The sequence below is a fragment of the Mustela erminea genome, chromosome 10 (assembly GCF_009829155.1).
Source record: "Mustela erminea isolate mMusErm1 chromosome 10, mMusErm1.Pri, whole genome shotgun sequence".
Taxonomy (NCBI): Eukaryota; Metazoa; Chordata; class Mammalia; order Carnivora; family Mustelidae; genus Mustela; species Mustela erminea.
The window spans coordinates 90928012-90946592 of NC_045623.1; the positions used below are offsets into that span (position 1 = coordinate 90928012).

The following is an 18581-nucleotide window of genomic DNA, read 5'->3' on the forward strand; positions in this document are numbered from 1 at the left end:
TGCTATTAAAAAAAGCCTGAGGCTACATAGCAATGATATCACTCTGCTACACAAGGTATAAGAGAATTCCCTTTGTAAAATTATGAATCCAAATAAAGCTGTTTACAAACTTGACTCTAACGGTAACTAAAACATAACCATTTTATTTCTGAAAAAGCAACTTTTAATAGTTATATGTTCTATCATTTTCATGGATCCCATCTAAACACCCATGTTCTAACCAAGATGTTATCCACCAGGTGGCGGTTTCTCATGTCACAGGTGTGCTAGCTACCTAGGAGGCTTAAACACCCTCTACAGGGCAAGTGTGCAAGTTCTAAGATGGAACTACTTTAAGAGTTTAGGGTCAATCCCTACAGAAGGGGACAAGAGGCTCCCTATGGAAGCTTTCTCTTATATAGGCAGGACTTTGTAAAGAAAGAGGGAAAGCCAGGAACCTGTTCATGAAAGTTCCCATACCCTTAAAATTAGTAGGAATCCTATACTCATGAGGGATACCAGGTGGTTACAACACAGAGACAAAGAGCACATGCAGTATCTCTCCATATCCTTCATTTAATATCAGGTAGTGCTTCAACCCAAACACACAGGATACATACCATAGAGAAAGGGACCTGAGGGCGTCTGAGTCATGCATGGTGTGGTAGGTACAAACCTTGGCCCAGTGCAAAGGAGCAGTCAAGGGCCTGGAAGAAGGATGGTACTGTTTCTCCTTCCCATTTCTCTTTCCTATTGGGCTTAAACTAAAGTCCATGGAAGAGAAAGTGTTTTCAATCAGTGGAACCCATGAGGTCCCAGGGCCTGGGAGGATAGATTTGGTTGTACAGTATTACAAAATATATTTAAGAAAAAAACAACCCAGGCCTCCCAGCAGTAGCCCAAGTGTCAGCTGGTCCAGAGGTCTGACCTCTACATCTAGGGACAGGAAAGAGGGAGAAGGTGATTGCTGGGCACTGGTGTCAGTTTATGATGGAGCAGCATAAGATTTTCCCTGCCCTGTCAAACATACAAACATTCATAGCCCCTCACCCTCAGCCCTGCTCTGCTGCAAGGAAGCTGCTGAGAGTGACAGCTGGGCACAAAGTGTCTGGTGAGACCAGTTATGGGGTCTAATGCAGTGAAGTAAGCCATTCATTTAGGACCTATTTTCACACAGAGGCAAGGAAAAACCAAACTTACGTCTCACCCTTTAGACTGAGACATTCCGAACTATACATTTACCTGTAACAAGTGTCTTGGTGCAAAACAGCCCTTAGCTTCTGCTAAGGTTTAAAGCAAAGGAAGCAAGATCCAACTCTTCTCTTTCAGTCCAAGCTCTAGCTTTCGGCAAGACTGTTGCAAAAGATTTCTAACTGAGAGGCATAAAGGTCTGTGGTGAGGAAGGCAGCTATTGAAGGAATTCCAGGAGCATGAGACTGAATTTGCAGAGCTGAGTTCTGTCAGTTTCCTTTTCTACTAATATCTTCTTCCTTCAGAGCAAACTTCCTCCTTAGAACCTCAGAGATAAGGACAGCAGGGTCTTCCTCCTTCAATAAACTCCGGTTCCTGGAGATGAAATAACAGCTTATATTTATTAAGTACTTGGTCTTAGGCAGTGTTTTGTGTCTTTGAATACATTATCTCATTTAGTTCTCACAACAATCTTACAAAGAAGTCTTTTCAGATGAGGAAACTGAAACAGAGGGTTCTAGAGTCTGCCCAAAGTCACCAGGCACTCAGCCAGTAAGTAGCAATAGCAAATCCAGAGTCCGAAACCAAGCTAACTGGTTTCTTAACTAGAATGCTTTACTATTTCCTGAAATGGCTATAAAAATGTGGGCAAAAGTAAATGACTGTCAACTGGTTGGGTTGGCCTATGGTGGCTAAAGCTTCTCCACCCACCTTCTGGTGCTGTCTTTTCTTAGTAGCATTTCCCCCGGTTAGCAGGGGAAGTGACTACGGACTTGACTATTCTGACCTTTATTAGTTATGGGGGAAAGGTGTGCTGAGGATTTCCTATAACCCTGCCTGCTCATCAGGGGAACACTGAGATGTTTTTAATTGGAAAGAACACTTAACATGATTTCTACCCTCTTAACAAACTTCTAAGTGTATATAATACATTACTGTCACCTATAGGTATAATTTTTTTTAATTAAAAAGAAGTTTTCAATTTCTTTTTTACCTTTGACACCCTTCACCTATTTTTTCCGTCCCTACCCTTAGCCTCTGGCAAGCACCAATCTGTTCTTTGGATCTACAAGCTTGGTTTTTTTGTTTTTTGGGCTTTTAATTTTTAATTAAAATTTAATTTAATTAAAATTTTTAATTTTTAATTTATATTCCCATATAAGTGATCATATAGTTTTCTGTCTGGCTTGTTTTGCTTAGCATAATGCCCTCGAGGCATTATATTGTTGCAGATGGTAAGATCCTTTTTTCTTTTTCTTTTCCTTTTTTTTTTTTTTTTTTAAAGAGATGGGGGGAAAGGGCAGAGGGAAAGGGAAAGAGAGAGACTCAGGCAGGCTCCATACCCAGCGCAGAGCCCAACACAGGGCTCACAACCCTGAGATCATGACCTGAGCTGAGATCAAGAGTCATACGCTTAACCCACTGAGCCACCCAGGCACCACCCCCCCACCACCGTATTTTTTAGAGAGGGGGAGAGAGAGAGAGGCAAATGGCAAGATTTCAATCTTTTTTTTAAGGCTGAATAATACTCCAATCTGTATATATACCACAATTTCTTTATCCATTCATCCACTGGTGGACACTGAAGTTTTTTTCATATCCCAGCTATTGTAAATAATGTTGCAGTGAATATGGGGGTGCATATACATCTTCTCAAGTGTTTTTTTTTTTTTAATAATACCCAGAAGTGGAATTGCTGGATCATTAGGTAGGTTTTGAGGGGGTACTAGTGAGAAGGAGAAAGAGATTCTTAAGCAGGCTTCATGACCCTGAAATCATGACCTGACCTGAAATCAAGAGTCAAGAGCTAAGACACTTAACTGACTGAGCCACCCAGGCACCCCCATGTGGTAGTTCTATTTAATTTTCTGCATACTGTTTTCCATAATGTGTGTACCAATTTTTTTTTAAGGTTTTATTTATTTGACAGAGATCACAAGTAGGCAGAGAGGCAGGCAGAGAGAGAGGAAGGGTAGCAGGCTCCCTGCCGAGCAGAGAGACCTATGTGGGGCTCGATCCCAGGACCCCGGGATCATGATCTGAGCCGAAGGCAGAGGCATTAACCCACTGAGCCACCCAGACGCCCCATGTGTACCAATTTACATCCTACCTATAGTTAACAAGGGTTCCCTTTTCTCCATATCCTTGCCAATACTTATCTTTTTGATACAAGTCTAACGGGTGTGAGGTAAAATTTGTGGTTTTGATTTGCATTTCTCTGACAATTAGGGATGCTGAACATCTTTTCATGTGCCCATTGGTCATCTATACGTCTTCTCTGAAAAAACGTCTGTTAGAGTCCTCTACCCATTTTTTAATCAGACTGTGTTTTTGGTCTTGTCTTTTCCTTTCTTGCTATTGAGTTGTATGAGTTCTTTATATATTTTGGATATTAACCCTTATTATATGACTTACAAATATTTTCTCCCATGGAATAGGTTGCCTTTTCATTTTGTTGGTTTCCTTTGCTTTGCAGAAGCTTTTTACTTTGATATAATCCCACTTGTTTATTTTTTTGTTGCTTTTGAGTGTCTGGTTGAAAATCTATCATTGCCATGACCTGTGTCAAGGAGCTTACTGCTTGTGTTTTCTCCTAGGAGTTTTATGGTTTCAGGTCCAAACATTCAAGTCTTTAGTATATTTTGAATTAATTTTTGCATATGGTATAAAATAGTGGTTGAATTTCATTCATTGGTATGTGGCTGACCTGCTTCCCCACACTATTTGTGGAAGACTGTTTTTTCCCTATTCCATGTTCCTGGGTCCTGTGTTGTAAATTGACCATATATGTGTGGGTTTATTTCTGGGGTCTGTTCTCCACTGATTTGTTTTTAGGCCAATAACCATATTACTTTAATTACTACAGTTTTGTAATAGTTTTTGAAATCAGGGAGCGTGATGCCTTCAGTGTTGTTCTTTCTCAAGACTGCTTTGGCTATTTGGGGTCTTTGGGGTTCCATACAAATTTTAGGATACTTCTAGTTCTGTAAAGAATGCCATTGGACTTGTGATAGCAACTGCATTGAATCTGTAGATTGCTTTGGGTAGTATTGATATTTTAACATTATTACAATCCATCAGCACGAAGTATTTTCCTTTTTTAAAAAAAAATTTTTATTTATTTGAGAGAGACAGACATAGCGAGAGAGGGAAAACAAGCAGGGGGAATGGGAGAGGAAGCGGGGAGCCCAATGAAGGGCTCGATCCCAAGATCTTGGGATCACAACCTGAACTGAAGGCATATGCTCAACGACTTGAGCCACCTAGGCTCCCCATTTGTGTTTCCTTCTTTCCTTGATGTCTTGTAGTTTTCAGTATACAGCTCTTTCACCTCCATGATTAATTTTTATTCTAGGTATTCTGTTCTTTTGATGCAATTTTAATTTGGGTTGCTAATTTCTCTGATAGTCTGTCATTAGTGTATAGAAACACAACAGATTTTTACTTACTGATTTTGTATCCTGCAACATTACTGAATTTGTTTATTCTAACAATTGAGTTTTTAGGGCTATTAAGGTATTCTATTAGGGTATAATATGTCATCCACAAATAGTGAGTTTTACTTCTTTCTTTCCAATTTGGATGCTTTGTGGTTTTTTGCTTTTTTTTTCTTTTCCTTTTGTCTAATTGCTCAGGCTAGGACTTCCCATATTATGTTGACTGAAGTGGTAAATGGGCATCTTTTTCTTATTCTTCATCCTAGAGGAAAAGCTTTCAGCTTTTACTGCTGAGTGTTATGTTAGCTGTGGGTTTGTCATATCTGGCCTTTTTTATTATGTTGAGGTATGTTCTTTCTATACTTGCTTTGTTGAAAATTTTTTTCTTTTTTTTTTTTAAGATTTTATTTATTTGACAGTTAGAGAGACAGTGTGAAAGGGAACACAAGCAGGGTAAGTAGGAAAGGGAGAAGCAGTCTTCCCGCTAAGCAGGGAGCCCGATGTGGGGCTCGATCCCAGGACCCTGGGACCACGACCTAAGCCAAACACAGATGCTTAACAACTGAGCCACCCAGGTGTGAAGGTTTTTATCACAAATGGATGTTTTATTTTCAATATTTTCTGCATCTACTGAGATGAATATATGGCTCTTATCCTTTATTAATGTGGTGTATCATATCGATTTGCAGATGTTGGACTATCCTTGCATTCCTTGAATAAACCCCACTTGATCATGGTGTATGATCCTTTTAAGGTGTTGTTGAATTCAGTCTGCTAATATTTTGTTGAGGATTTTTGCATGTATGTTCATCAGGGATATTGGCCTAGAATTTTATTTTCTGCTAGTGTCACTGTATGGTTTTGGTGTGAGGATGTTGGCCTTGTAAAATGAGTTTGAAAAAGTTCCCTCGTCTTCTCTTTTTTGGACGAGTTTGAGAAATACTGGCTTTTGGAAGAATTTGGGAAGTACTGGTATTCTTTGAATGTTTGGTAGAATTCACCCAGTGAAGCCATCTATATGGTCCTAGATTTTTGTTCATTCATTGGGAGGTTTTTGATTACTGATTTAATCTCCCTACTATAAGTAATTAGTCCGTTTAGATTTTATATTTCTTTACGATTTAGTCTTGGTAGATTGTATGTTTCTAGGAATTTATCCATTTCTTTTAAGTTGTCCATTTGCTGGCGTATAATTTTCACATTAGTCTCTTATCCTATGATATCTGTGGTACTATAGTATGTCATTTCTGATTTTGGATCCTCTCCCCTCTACTTTTTTTTTGGTGATTCTAACTAGAGGTTTGTCAATTTTGTTTACCTTTTCAAAGACCCATCAATTACTTTCATCTTTTCTATTGTTTTTATTTTCTATTTATTTCTTCTCTAATCCATGTTACTGCCTTCCTTCTACTAACTTAGGGATGCATTTGCTCTTTTTTTTCCTGGTTCCTTAAGGTATAAAGTTGTGTTATTTGGGAATTTTTGTTTCTTGAAGTAGGCATTCACTGCTGTGAACTTCCCTCTTAGAATTGCTTTTGCTGTATCTCCTAAATTTTGGTATATTTCCATTTTGTTTGTGTCAAGGTATTTTTTTCTTTTGGTTTCCCCACCCCCTACCCAGTTGTTCAGTAGATGTTGTTTAATCTCCACATATTTGTGAATTTTCCAGTTTTGTGTAACTGATTTCTAGTTTCATATCACTGTAGGTGGAAAAGATGCTTGATATTTCAGTCTTCTTAAATTTATTTGGACTTGTTTTGTGGCCTACCGTATGATCTATCCTAGAAAATGTTCCATGTGCACTTGAGAATGTATATTCTCTTTGTTTTGGAAGCAATGTTTTATATATATTTAACTCTACCCAGTCTAACATGTCATTTAAGGCCAGTGTTATTTTCTGTCTGGATGATCTATTCATTGATATTAGTGGGGTACTAAAGCCCCCCGCTATTAATGTATGGTGGTTTCTCCCTTCATCTCTGTTAATATTTGCTTTATATATTCATAAGTATTTACAAATCTTATATCATCTCTTGTTGGATTGGCCCTTTTAGCATTATATAATGCTATCTTGTTATAGTCTTTGTTTTCAAGTTGACTTTTTCTGATAAAAGTATAAACACCCCAGCTTGCTTTTTGTTTCTATTTATACGGAGTATCTTTTCCTATCCTTTCACTTTGTTTTTACATCTAAGAGAGTCTCTTGTAGGCAGCATATAGGTTTTGTTTTTTAATTCATTTAGCCACTCTTGTCTTTTGATCAGAGTATTTAGTCCATTTATATTAAAGTAGAATTACTGGTAAGTATCTTATTGCCATTTCATTAGTTGTTTTCTGGCTATTTCTGTAGTTCTCTGTTCCTTTCTTTTGCTCTCTTCCTTTGTGGTTTAATGACATTCTCTAGTGGTACGCTTATATTCCTTCTTATGTTTTGTGTATTTACTGTAGGGTTTTGTTTTGTGGTTAAGATTAGCTTTTAAGTATAACAACTTGTATCTGTTAATCTATTTTAAGATGAAATAGTTGCCAATTTAAGATTAATCACATTCTAAAGCTCATTTTTACCCCCGTGTTTTTGATGTCACATTTTGTATCTTTTTAACTTGTGTATCCCTTAATTATTGTAATGTTATTTTTACTACTTTTGTCTTTTTAACCTTAACAATAAGTGATGAAGCCACTATTTATTATTTATCTTTCCAGTGAGATTTACTATTTGTTATGTGTTCCTGTTACTGACTAGTGCTCTTTTCAGCTTAAAAAGAGGTCATTTTAACATTTCTGGTAAAGCTGATTTAGTGGTGATAAATTCCTTTGGAATTTTCCATCTGGAAAACTCTCCCTTTAGTTCTGAGTAACTTTGCTAGATAAGAAGTTTTCTTCTTTCAGCATCTTGAATATATTATGTTACTGAATATATTATGTTACTCCCTTCTGGCCTGCAAAGTATCTGTTGAAAAACATGCTGACAGGGGTGCCTGGGTGGCTCAATGGGTTAAAGCCTCTGCCTTTGGCTCGGGTCATGATCCCAGAGTCCTGGGATCAAGCCCCGCATCCATCCGGCTCTCTGCTCGGTGGGGAGCCTGCTTCCTCCTCTCCCCCCGACCCCTCTCTCTCTAACTGCCTTTCTGCCTACTTGTGATCTCTGTCAAATAAATAAAAATCTTTAAAAAAAAAAAAAGAAAGAAAGAAAGAAAGAAAGAAAAACATGCTGACAGTCTTATGGGGGTTTCCTTTTACATATGTTATTTTTCACTTGCTGCTTTTAGTTAGGGTCTCTTTGGGTTTGTCTTATTTGCAACTCTCTGGGCCTCCTAGATCTGGATGTCTGTTTGCTTCCCCATATTAGGGACATTTTCAACCATTCTATTTTCTTTAGAAAAGATTTTATTTATTTAAGAGTGAGAGAAAGTGCAAGCACAAGTTGGGGGAGGGACAGAGGGAAAAGCAGCAAGGCTCAATCCCTGGACCCTGGGATCATGACCTGAGCCAAAGGCAGACACTTAACTAAGTCACCCAGGTGCCTCTCAGCCCATTCTACTTTCAAATAAGATTTCTGTACCTTTCTCTTATTTTGGGAGCCCTATAATGAGAACATTAGTCCATTTGATGTTGTCCTATAAGTTCCTTAAGCTATCTTTACTTTTTTTGGTGGTGGGGGGGGTCTTTTCCATTTTTTCTACTTGCTGCTCTGTTTAGGGGAGTTCTACTGCTTTGTGTTTGAGTTTACTTATCCTTTCTTCTACTTCACTAGAGGGGTTCAGGGCAAATAGATGAACTTTGTAGTTCGGTTAATTGGGTTCATCAGCTCCGTGACTTCTATTTAGTAATTCAGTGTATTTTCCATCTCTTTTTTGAAGTTCTTTGTTCATCCATTCTTCCTGGTTTGGTGAGCATCTTTATGACCTTTACTTTGAATTATCTTTATCAGGCAGATTACTTATCTGTTATTAAGATTTTTTTCCAGAGGTTTTTATGAGAGATCTAGAATTCGTAGTAAAACGTTCACATCACAAGGGAATCATGGGAACAAAACCAACTCCAGATTGGGGTAGGTTTGAGTCATCTAATAAATACATCAAAAAAGAGTGTCCTAGATATCTGGAAAATAGGTGCTTTAAATTCTAGTGATTGATAAGATCAATCTGTCACATTTCTGAATCTCTGCTGATGGTGTTACTTTCTCATTTTTAGTCATCAACCCAGCTCTTTCCATTAACAAAGGAGAAAAGATCCCCAGACGTAAGGCTCCACTCCTTGGTGGGTTCTGCTTTAGTAAGTTTAAGGTGTATTTATAACAAATCTTAGCAATTCTGCTAAACAGCCAGGTTTAGAGTCTTAAATATGTCTGGATCTGGAGAGTTGGTTTGCATAGGGGACCACTGTATTTTAAAGCAGACACCCCAACTTTGTGAAATTCTCCATCAAAAAAAGTATCATTTTGAGATGCTAAAATAATTATCATGTAACCCCATTTTGAAGGGTGGCACATGGGGATACTTGTCACTAGCAGTTTAAGAACTGAAGTGGTAAAGCAACCCCCCGACTTTGCCCCAGGACAAAAGTTAAATTAGATGAGGCTTCTTGTAAAATTTCTACTGATGCAGTCAAATGCTCTACCCCTGAGCTATACCCCCTAAAATTTCTACTGATGATTGGCTGAGATCACACCAACCAAATGTAAAATGTTCTTTTCTCAAATTGGAGCCCCAGGTGTGATTAAGCAGGCAAGCTTTGTGAATGAAGTAGTTCATAACTACTACTGAGGACTTTGTAAATTCTTTCTATAAGATCACTGGCCACAAGTGACCTAAACAGTGAACACACTACCAGACCTCCTTATCACATACTTACAGATCTTGGCTCTGTTTCATCCGGTGAAAGTCCTTTAGGATCCCCATCATATCTGCAAAGCTGCTGGCCTTGGACAGAGAGACACAGTCATCCTCTTCAGACGAGCTGCAGGTAGCTTTGTGTTCTGGTTTGCAACATTCAGGGCTGGCAGAACAAAGCAGGGGGACTGATGGAAGCTCAGGGACCTCTACCTCGGTCTCCTCGGTGATGTCACTAATGACAAAGGAAGTTGTAGAGTGGAATGAGGATCCAAAACAAGGTAAGGGAGAAGAGACATTTGAACTTCCTGGAGATAAGAAATCTGGCGTTAATGAAGCCGAAGCTGAAAGAGAAAACAATAGGCATGGATGGACATTGGGACTAGAATACAGCAGTAATACCTTCTCCCCACAAGCAGTGCCTATCAGACATTTATTTCCTGGGCTTGACATCACATTCTGGGAGAGCCCAGGATGCTACCTGTAAGCCAGTGGAGGATTCCTCCATTACCCTCCCCTCTCAGGATCTAAAAATGGGAAAGCACTGAGCACGTCCAGTGTTTTGGGAGTGTGGAAAACCCCACCACATAAAGGCTTAGTCTTCTAAAAGCTCCATTCTGCAGGAGCTTTTGGACAGCCCTATGTCTACCAAAGCAACAGTGACAGAACCAAGGTCAGAATGTTTCCTTTTCTCTAATTGGCCTAGTGCTTCTGTGTTCCTATCTGTGACTAGAAGAAACCGCAAAAATAAAATAGTGATAGTCCTCCTAGTTTTTCAAATCTTGAAAGAATTTCCAAAACAAAAAATTCTTAGTTTCATTTTTCAGGATGACAAAAATGCAGCCAATACATAAATGGAAAATTCAAGTGCAATGCTTCTATTAAACTGCCATATAAGTGAATTAAATATATGAGAATTGCAAACAACACCATGATTTTCATGTGTTCTACCAAGAGGTAAGATTTGGGAGCTATGACTTTAAGTTGACAAGAAGCAAAAAAGTGAGAATGTATAGAAGGAACAGGATGGGCAGCTTGGGAAAGAGCCAATGTTCCTGTTTCATGTACTGGGTCAAGGCAGACTCCCATCTATTTCTAGTGGTGGTTCTGTCTTAACTGCAGACAGACAGGTAGAAGGATGGAGAGGCAGTCTCTGGGAGAACAAGGAAAGGGAAGATATGTAGATAGGAAGACAGCTTAAAGGGATCTCTCTCTTAATGGGGGGTGGGGGAGGGAATCCTTATTTCTCACTGAAAAGGGAAGCTGCTTAAGACTCACGTGGAAGATGTAATCTTAAAGACACCTGATAGAGAGTATTGGTTTTTGTAGCCAAGGGAGGGAATTTGCAGGGGGGGGGGGGGCGCGGGCGGGTGCTGTCACAGGTTAAGTGAAGATTTTGTTCCTAATCAAATCAGTCAGCCTAAAATGGCTAATGGAAACAATCCAAGGAGTACTACAGGCCAGCGAGTCCTCAGGACAACTGCAGAGCCCTGGGCCTGTCTCCCTGAACCAAGGATCACCATTTTCCTACCCTTCTCCTGTACCAAAAGCCAGGGAGAAAGGAACAGCCTGCTAAATTCTGGCGCTGACTCCGGGGCTCCTACCTGCATCAGCTGCCACTATCTTAGCAATCTGGCTGCGCAGGTGGCTCAGCTCATCCTGCAGCTCTGTGGTGCGGGTTAGGGCTGGCAGGGCTGGCTTCTTCAAGGCCAGAAGCCTCTCCTCGGACCCACGCAGGTTGGGCACTGAGGCATTGCGCTGCATGACAATCAAAGGGCTGGGTTTCCAGGTATGCCTCAGGGGCCGTGTGTCACTTCTGGATCAGGGAAAACAAGTATGTCAGAGACAGCCGGCCACTGCGTTCCTTCTAAAACTTCTGCTCCCACTCAGCCCACAGCTTTTGTTCCTACTGCCCTCAGCCCTCCATAAGCACTCCCCCTACTGGCTGCCACCTCATGTGGGAAGGAGCTCCCCCTTTCCCAGACCAGCTACTGCCTCAGCTACCTGACCCGGGCATATGTCTCCTCTTCATCTGCAGCAATCCAGGCGATGTCAGCCAGAGTAGGGACTGGGGGTGCATCCCTCAGACACAGATCAGAGATGTTGGGCAGGGTCTACAGGGAAGCAAGTCATCAAAAAACATTTGTTGACATCAAGAGACTATCAAAGACTCCAAAAACACATGGGAGGGGCACCTAAGTATCAGGAAGGCTTCCTAGAGAGGGGAGAAGACAGTTCCTGGTTGGAAGAAGGACAGAAGAGATTAGAAGTAGTAGTTCAGCACACCTAGACAGAGCTGAGGGTACAGGGTGGTTTGCAACAGGCAGGAAAGCGAATTAAAAACTTTGATTCTAAGACCAATAATAAGCCACTGGAAGATTTTAAGTAAGAATCAGATTTTGAAAGATTACTCTGGCTGCTGTGTGGAACCTGCATAAGAGTGAAGGTATCAGTTGTGAGGCTGTTATACCTTCCAAGCAAAACATGGTGGCCTACAGCAGGATTGGGGCCTCTTTTTACATATAAAGTTTTATTGGAAAGTTACACCCATTCATTTCTATATTGTCTGTGGTATTTTTTAAGCTGCAGCTGCAGAAGTGAGTAGTTTTAACAGCAGTTATGGCCCCCCCACAAAATATTTACTATTTGGACTCTTAAAAACATTTGCTGACCCCTGGTTGGAATAAAGATGTCTTCAGTGGGACTGGTAAGAGTTACCTTTCAACAGAGATGGCCACTAAGAGCACCTTGTTTTCTCCAGCTATGAAAATACAGGCACAAGGACATCAACGCAACGTTTCTTGGGCTAGCTCTTTACAACTCCTCCATAGCTAACTGGGATCTACACTGTTACAGCAATGCTGTTTTAAGCAAACTTCATCATTTTATTATTTGGATTTAAATAAAAAGATGATTAATTATATCAAAAGAATAAGAGGATTCCTTAAAGTAGCCTCTCAACCCAGATAACAAAACAACCAGGGAACAGACAAGGATGAGTGACTTTCTGTTAAATGAAAGATCAGGAGGATTCAATCATGCTATGATTGTAATAAAGTAAAAAAACAAAAACAAAAAACACCCACATGCATTTAGAAAAAGATGGAAAGTAACTATACCAAAATATTAACAGGCACCTGGGTGGCTCAGTTGGCAACTGAGTTGGCAACTCAGTTAAGCAACTGCCTTCAGTGCAGGTCATGATCCTGAAGTCCCAGGATCAAGTCCCATATTGGGCTCCCTGCTCAGTGGGGAATCTGCTTCTGCCTCCGACTTCTCCCCTCTCATGCTCTTTCTCTCAAATAAATAAAATATTTTAAAAATTATTAACTATTTTGTGTGATGAGTACATGATTATATATGATTTCCTATTTTTCACTTTTCATAATTTAGTATTTTTATATGGGTTAATTTAAAAAAATAAATCTGCAAGATTGCCTTAAATAATTAAGGTAATTAATTTACAACAGAAATCCAGGGACAATTTCTCAAAAACCCATCTACACATGAGTTAAATTCAGATGTTTCTGCTAGAGACAGGTAGGTAGATCAAAAGTTGATAGCTCTAGCTTTTAGAAAGGGAACCTGAGTCTCAAAGGAGCAATGTGATGCTCCAGGGTTACACAGGAAAGGACTTCCACTGACCCAGAAGTTAACTGCTAAAATGGGTCATTTAGGGGAAGCCTCCATTTGTTTTCCTTTTCAGAATGCTGCTCCCCTATAGAAAATTAAATGAGTTAACACATATAAGGGATTTAGCACAGTGCCTGGCACACAGTATGTGCTCAGTAAGTGTTAGCTAGCATTAATAATACTATTCATGCATACTCCTGCCCTTACTGTCCCTGCCCAGCAGCATCTGGCCAGAGGACTGAACAGGTGATGGCCAAGCGTGGGGGCAACATCCATCGAGTCCCTCACACTTCTAGCTGTGCTTCACTTTGTTTCTGATGCTTGAGGCAGCAAGGACCACATCCCGCCATGCCCTTTAGGCAAATTCCAGGTAACTGGCAATCTGGGTCACAGCATAGCCACCCCATACCACATACTTCCAACCCCATTCCTGATTCTGATACCAGCCCTGACACCATTTCTGACTCCAGGATGAGTTTCTATGATTTCACAGCTCAGCATCTGATACACTCAGCCTCCTTCATTTGTTTCCACTGGGCCCATGTTTTTTCAGGCATATATTTCTGTTTCCTCTGTGTAGGCAGAAAGCTGGTACTTCTCTTGCGTCCCAGTTCCCCAAACACATCTTAAGTATCTAACCTGCAGCTGGTTCTTAATGACTAGTTCTTAGAGGGAGGTAGCTGGGGCTAATAACTGCTACTTAGCTTTCCACTGCAGAAGTGGGTGGAGGGCTCAGACATGCGCCAGCAAGAATCTGCTGTGAGTGGGTGCTAATGGCCCTAGACACAGAGCTAAGCCTTAAGTGCTCTGGTAAAGGAGTGGCTAGACTGAGCCAGAAAGAAAAGGATGGGGAATAATGGCCTCAGGGATACATAAAAATAGGTGGCTAAGCAGTCAAGTCTTGGGGCTGGTAAGAAAAGCAGAGTCTGACTTAGTCACACAGCACTCAGTGTCCCACGGAGAGACCTGCCAGGGTTGCAGGCAAACACCTCAGGGCAGAGACATGGCTACTCTGGGAATGTGGCTTGGCAAGGGCCTTTGGCCTACGCTGATGAACTGGATTGCAGGAGCCTGATGAAATCTTAGTCACTTAGTGGCACCAAAGATGTAAGGTTTTTATAAACAGACTGGAAGTCTGTTGTGGTCAGAGTTTTGTGTGCAATCAGGAAGGCACAGTGACCAGTATCCATTATACACACTTAATAAATATTTCCTGACAAAATGAAAAAGTGATCAGGAAAGCCACCTGCCTTAACAGCACCAAACTGTGGGGCACAGAGCAGCACCATTCTCCCATAGCCTCTGAGCCTCTACTTACCCTGCCCTTTCAGTACACTTACCTCGAAGGATGCCCGGGGACATGGCTTCAGGGGCAGGTTGGTCCCAATTCTTCTCACTACACTGCGAGCAGCCCCATGTGGCTTGTTTTGCCAGATTGGGATGGTCTAAAGGAGAGAGATGAGTCTCAGAGACTCAGGACCTGACCAGACAGTCAGGTCCAACTACTGCTCCATTCTACCCCTTCCCTTTTAGAAAGGAGACTGAAATCCCCAATCCCAGGGACAGGGCACTGTGTATGAGTCAAGTCTCAGTATAAGTGAGAGCGGGTTCCCCAGTTGTCAGCCATTTAAGGGAACATCTGCTGCTGTCAAGGCATGGTAAAAGGATCCAGTGAAGGTGAGAGGAATTAGTTGAGTGTAGGAATCATAGAGGTTTCCCTCCCTTCCCTCCACCCAGAAAGGCAGAAACACATTGACTCCTTAAATGCCCCCAAGACCACACTCAGTTTTGCCTGTTGGGAGCAGGCGGTGGGGGTATGTGGAAGAGTCGCCTCCAGGGGAAAGGAAGAATTAACTGGAGAGTCTCAGAATTTCCTACAGAATTTCAGGAGACCCAGTGCTCAACCCTTCCCTACCACAGCCCTGCACAGCCCTGCCCTGGGAATGCCCCTTACCACATTGGCTTCCATCCCGGACATTTCAACCAGCTCCTGCACTTGAAGGACAAGGCAGCCACAGGGCAGCTCTGGGGGCTTGGGGAGGCTGGAGGCGTGATTTCTTCATATCAGGCCATCTTTAAGGAACACCAGATTTCCCTTCCTGTGAAACAACCCCCACAGTGGAGACTCAATGGCCACCACACAAGCCCCACAAAAACCAGGTCCTTGCAGAGCCATGACCAACACCAAGGTTTCTCTGATGTTTCACAGGGAAGAAAAACAACCCAAGAGGCTGCCCTCCCCGAATCCAGACCCTTGAAGGTTCTGTCCCAGACCTGTGGCATGAGCTTGGCCAACTCTGGGATCTTCCGGATCCCTTGGGTTTCCTGAGGCATTACTTACAGAGATATAAACAGAACTTTCTCGGTAGTTTAAAAGCCAAACTGTAGGTACCGCTCAAACCCAGCATTCCTTCTTGAAGATAGGGTGTAAAAGCCCCAGCATGTGCCACGAAGCCTAGAACCGCTGAGTCTTGGCAAGGGGGAGAGGTAAAGTAGACAAAAGAAGAATAAACCACCAGCTCTTGTCAGTCTCCATCTACTGGGCTACAGGGAAGAGAGCTAACAATTTTTATCCTGTTTAGCCATCTACTGGTCTGGTAGCCCCATAACTTTTCTGAATGTTGGTTTTTCCATATGTAAAAAGAGTACAAGAGCAGCCATCCTAGATTACCTTAAAGATCAATCAGTGAAATAGGGTAAGATTTTAAAGCGCTTAATTAACTGTAACAACACAACACAGATGGATGGGATCACTCCTGATTGTATTCTTCGCAGCTGCTCTGACATGGTGAGCAGATGCAATCAATGAGCTCACTCCCTTGTTCATCAAACATAATAATACCTGCTCTGTGGCAGGCCCTGTGCTGGGCACTGCAAGGGCTAGAGAAGGGGTAAGACACATCCGTGCTCTCAAGGAACACACAATATGAAGAGCTATAAGACTTGAATACCCAAGTCTAACAAATGCTGAGTATCACTCCTAAGAAAGGTACACTGAGCAGGTGGCCAGGTGAATGCAGGCCCCTGGCCCCAAGGCCTCATGGTGAGTTCAGAGAGGGTAGGAAGGGATGAAAAACAGCAACAAAAGCACAGGTCCAGGACAGGACAGTGAGAGAGGCGTAAAGAATAGCACAGGTATACTGGGGGTCAAGTCATGAGGGCTGGGAATGCTCAGGGAAGTCACTGGGGAACAAAGGACAGGCTCTGAGCAGGGGATGGGCTGAAATCTCCCTTGCAGGATTTCTCTTTCACCTGTGGGAGAGGAGTAGTCACTCACATTATACAAATGCGGAAAGGAAGCTGGAGAGAGGAAGTGTCTTAAGGTTACTCAGTGGCCATGCCAGTAGAAAGCACTTCAAGTCTGATCCAGATTCTGCTGCCTTCTGCATGGGCTCACCTCCATGCAGTTCAAGCCTTTTATCAGAGTTCCTCTGTGTGCCAGGCTCTGTGTTAAATATCACCACCTTCCACGAGTTTCACACAACAGTGCTTCCCCGTGTTTCTCACTCTAGACACTACAACCACTTCCTCTCCAAACTTACCTCCAAAGACTCAGGCCTAACGCAACAGCCAGAGGGATCTTTCTAGGACACATTGCTCCTATGTTTAACCCCACTCCCCACCCCGCCCCACTAGAGCCAACATCTAGACGGGATGGCCTGCAGGGTCCTCCACAATCAGGCCCAACCTAACTAGACCAAACTCCAAGGCCTACAACTGGGCCCCTATACACTTGACAGCCACACCTCCCATGTTCCCCTTGCCCTGCAGCCATGCTGACCACCTCTCAGCGCCTCTCCACAGATCCAATCTGCCAGAAACACCAGCATCTTCTTCACCAAGCTCATTCTTCAGAGCTCAAGCATCACCTCCCCTCCCCCAGCACCCCACGTTTCCTTCCCAGTTCTCTCACAGTAGTAATTAGAGCCCGCGTAATCAGCTGTCTGTCGCAGGGCAGGAGCTTCCCCAGGCACAGCACAGTGCCTGCCTAGTCCCCAGTGAGCACGTCAACGTTAGCTCACGAACGAAGGAGAACTCTGGCTTAGCCTTCACCTCCCTCCCCGCCCCAAGTGTCATCCGCTAGAAGACTTCCCCCAGTTCGCTGGCAACGCAGGTTGGTTCTCAGCACCCCTACGTTCCCACGACCCCTTTCCAGGCCGCTGTCATGGCCTGTTCACACACGCTCTCCCGCATTAGACTTGGGGCTCCCCCGGGGCAGGGTTTGCTCTCATCACCCCGGCACCAAGCACACCACCGAGGTCGCCGCACTCGGTAGAACCTGGCGAGGGACAGTCCGCGTGAGCCCCAAGCGGCTGCACGGGGGGAACCGCTGCAGGGACCTTGCCCGGGACCCGCCTCCCCTCCCCCGTAACGGTCCGACCCCAAAGGGCCAAGGTCGGCTAAGTTCTCGCCGCCGGCCCTGGTGGCCCTCGGACCCACGGGCCCGGGTCCAGGTCCCGAAGAAGCGAGGAGGCCGAAGTGGTCTGGCTGGCCGAGGAGCGCAGGCGAAACGACAAACTTCTGCTGTAGCACAGCCACCGAAGCTGGGTGACTCGGGCGAGCAACTACCCCCAGGGGAGAGTCCTCCCACCCTCAGCCGAGCGAGGCGGACAACACGGGCTCCCGCGAGAACTGGCGCGGGAAGAGGAGCCGCGGACTCCACACAGCCCCTGGCACTAGGCCGCGTCGACAGTCGGGCTGGGAGACCGCGCTCCCGCCTCCGGAGCGGCACTCGGACATAGTCTCACCTCAGACTCCGGCTCCGGGACTCACTCACCTCACGGCCCCTCCTACCTCAGCGGGCCGCCCAGCCTCAGCCGCCCTCACTTCCGCTGACCCGCCCCCGGAAGCGATCCATCGCGCCTGCGCACCGAGCGGCGAGCCCCGCGCGCCCTCGGACGGCGGACAGCGGCTTCGGCGGGGGCGGGGCGGGGCTGCGGGCGGCCTCACGCGGGAATCCCGAGGAAGGGGACACGCCCACCCCCAAGACCACGCCTGCACTGGCTCAGGCCTTGGGAAAAGTTGACGGCGCTTGGAGATCCCCGCGGCCTAATTGGCCGCTTCCGCCACTGGTCTCCGCCTCCTTGCTCTTCTTCTAGGGTAGTCCTGATCCGACCTCTAGCGGCGGAGGCCTGGCTACATCTCTGCCCGGACCCCAAATTGTGTGGCGTCTGCTGTCCCTCCGCTTAGGCACACTTGAGAATCCTTCCTCTGGCGTTCCAGGCCCTCCGGACCTCCCTCTTGCCTCGCCTCATCTCGCCTGTCCGCTTTTCACACTTCTAGCTTCCCAGCCAAGATCCTCTACAGTCTTCTGTCCAACAAGAAGCCTCTCTCTCCTGTGACTACTGCCCTTTAGCTCTTCGCAGCTTGCTGGCTCTCTCGCTCGCTCGCGCTCTCTCTCTCTCTCTCTCTCTCTCTCTCTCTCACACACACACACACACACGGTAGATTCAGTGAGATAGTAGATCGATGGGTAAGACGCCAGAGGTACTGGGACAGAGACCCACAT

The 18581-nt window shown here is 44.0% G+C and overlaps 1 protein-coding gene across 4 annotated transcripts; it reads right to left on the bottom strand.

The window, feature by feature from the left end:
• Nucleotides 1-127: 127 nt before the first annotated feature.
• On the bottom strand, nucleotides 128-17953 carry MTFR1L (mitochondrial fission regulator 1 like). Of its 4 annotated transcripts, none has more exons than XM_032301832.1 (7): nucleotides 17850-17953; nucleotides 15027-15171; nucleotides 14413-14517; nucleotides 11444-11553; nucleotides 11044-11255; nucleotides 9462-9783; nucleotides 128-1545 (listed from the first exon to the last, which is right to left on the bottom strand). In XM_032301832.1, exons 2-7 carry the CDS (start codon nucleotides 15048-15050, stop codon nucleotides 1440-1442), a joined length of 879 nt encoding a protein of 292 aa, XP_032157723.1. In that variant the 5' UTR covers nucleotides 15051-15171; nucleotides 17850-17953; the 3' UTR covers nucleotides 128-1439. The 4 variants fall into 4 exon arrangements, with proteins under 4 accessions (XP_032157723.1, XP_032157724.1, XP_032157722.1 ...); XM_032301833.1 differs by having other exon boundaries at nucleotides 9462-9747; nucleotides 17821-17928; XM_032301831.1 differs by having other exon boundaries at nucleotides 17821-17927.
• Nucleotides 17954-18581: the final 628 nt, after the last annotated feature.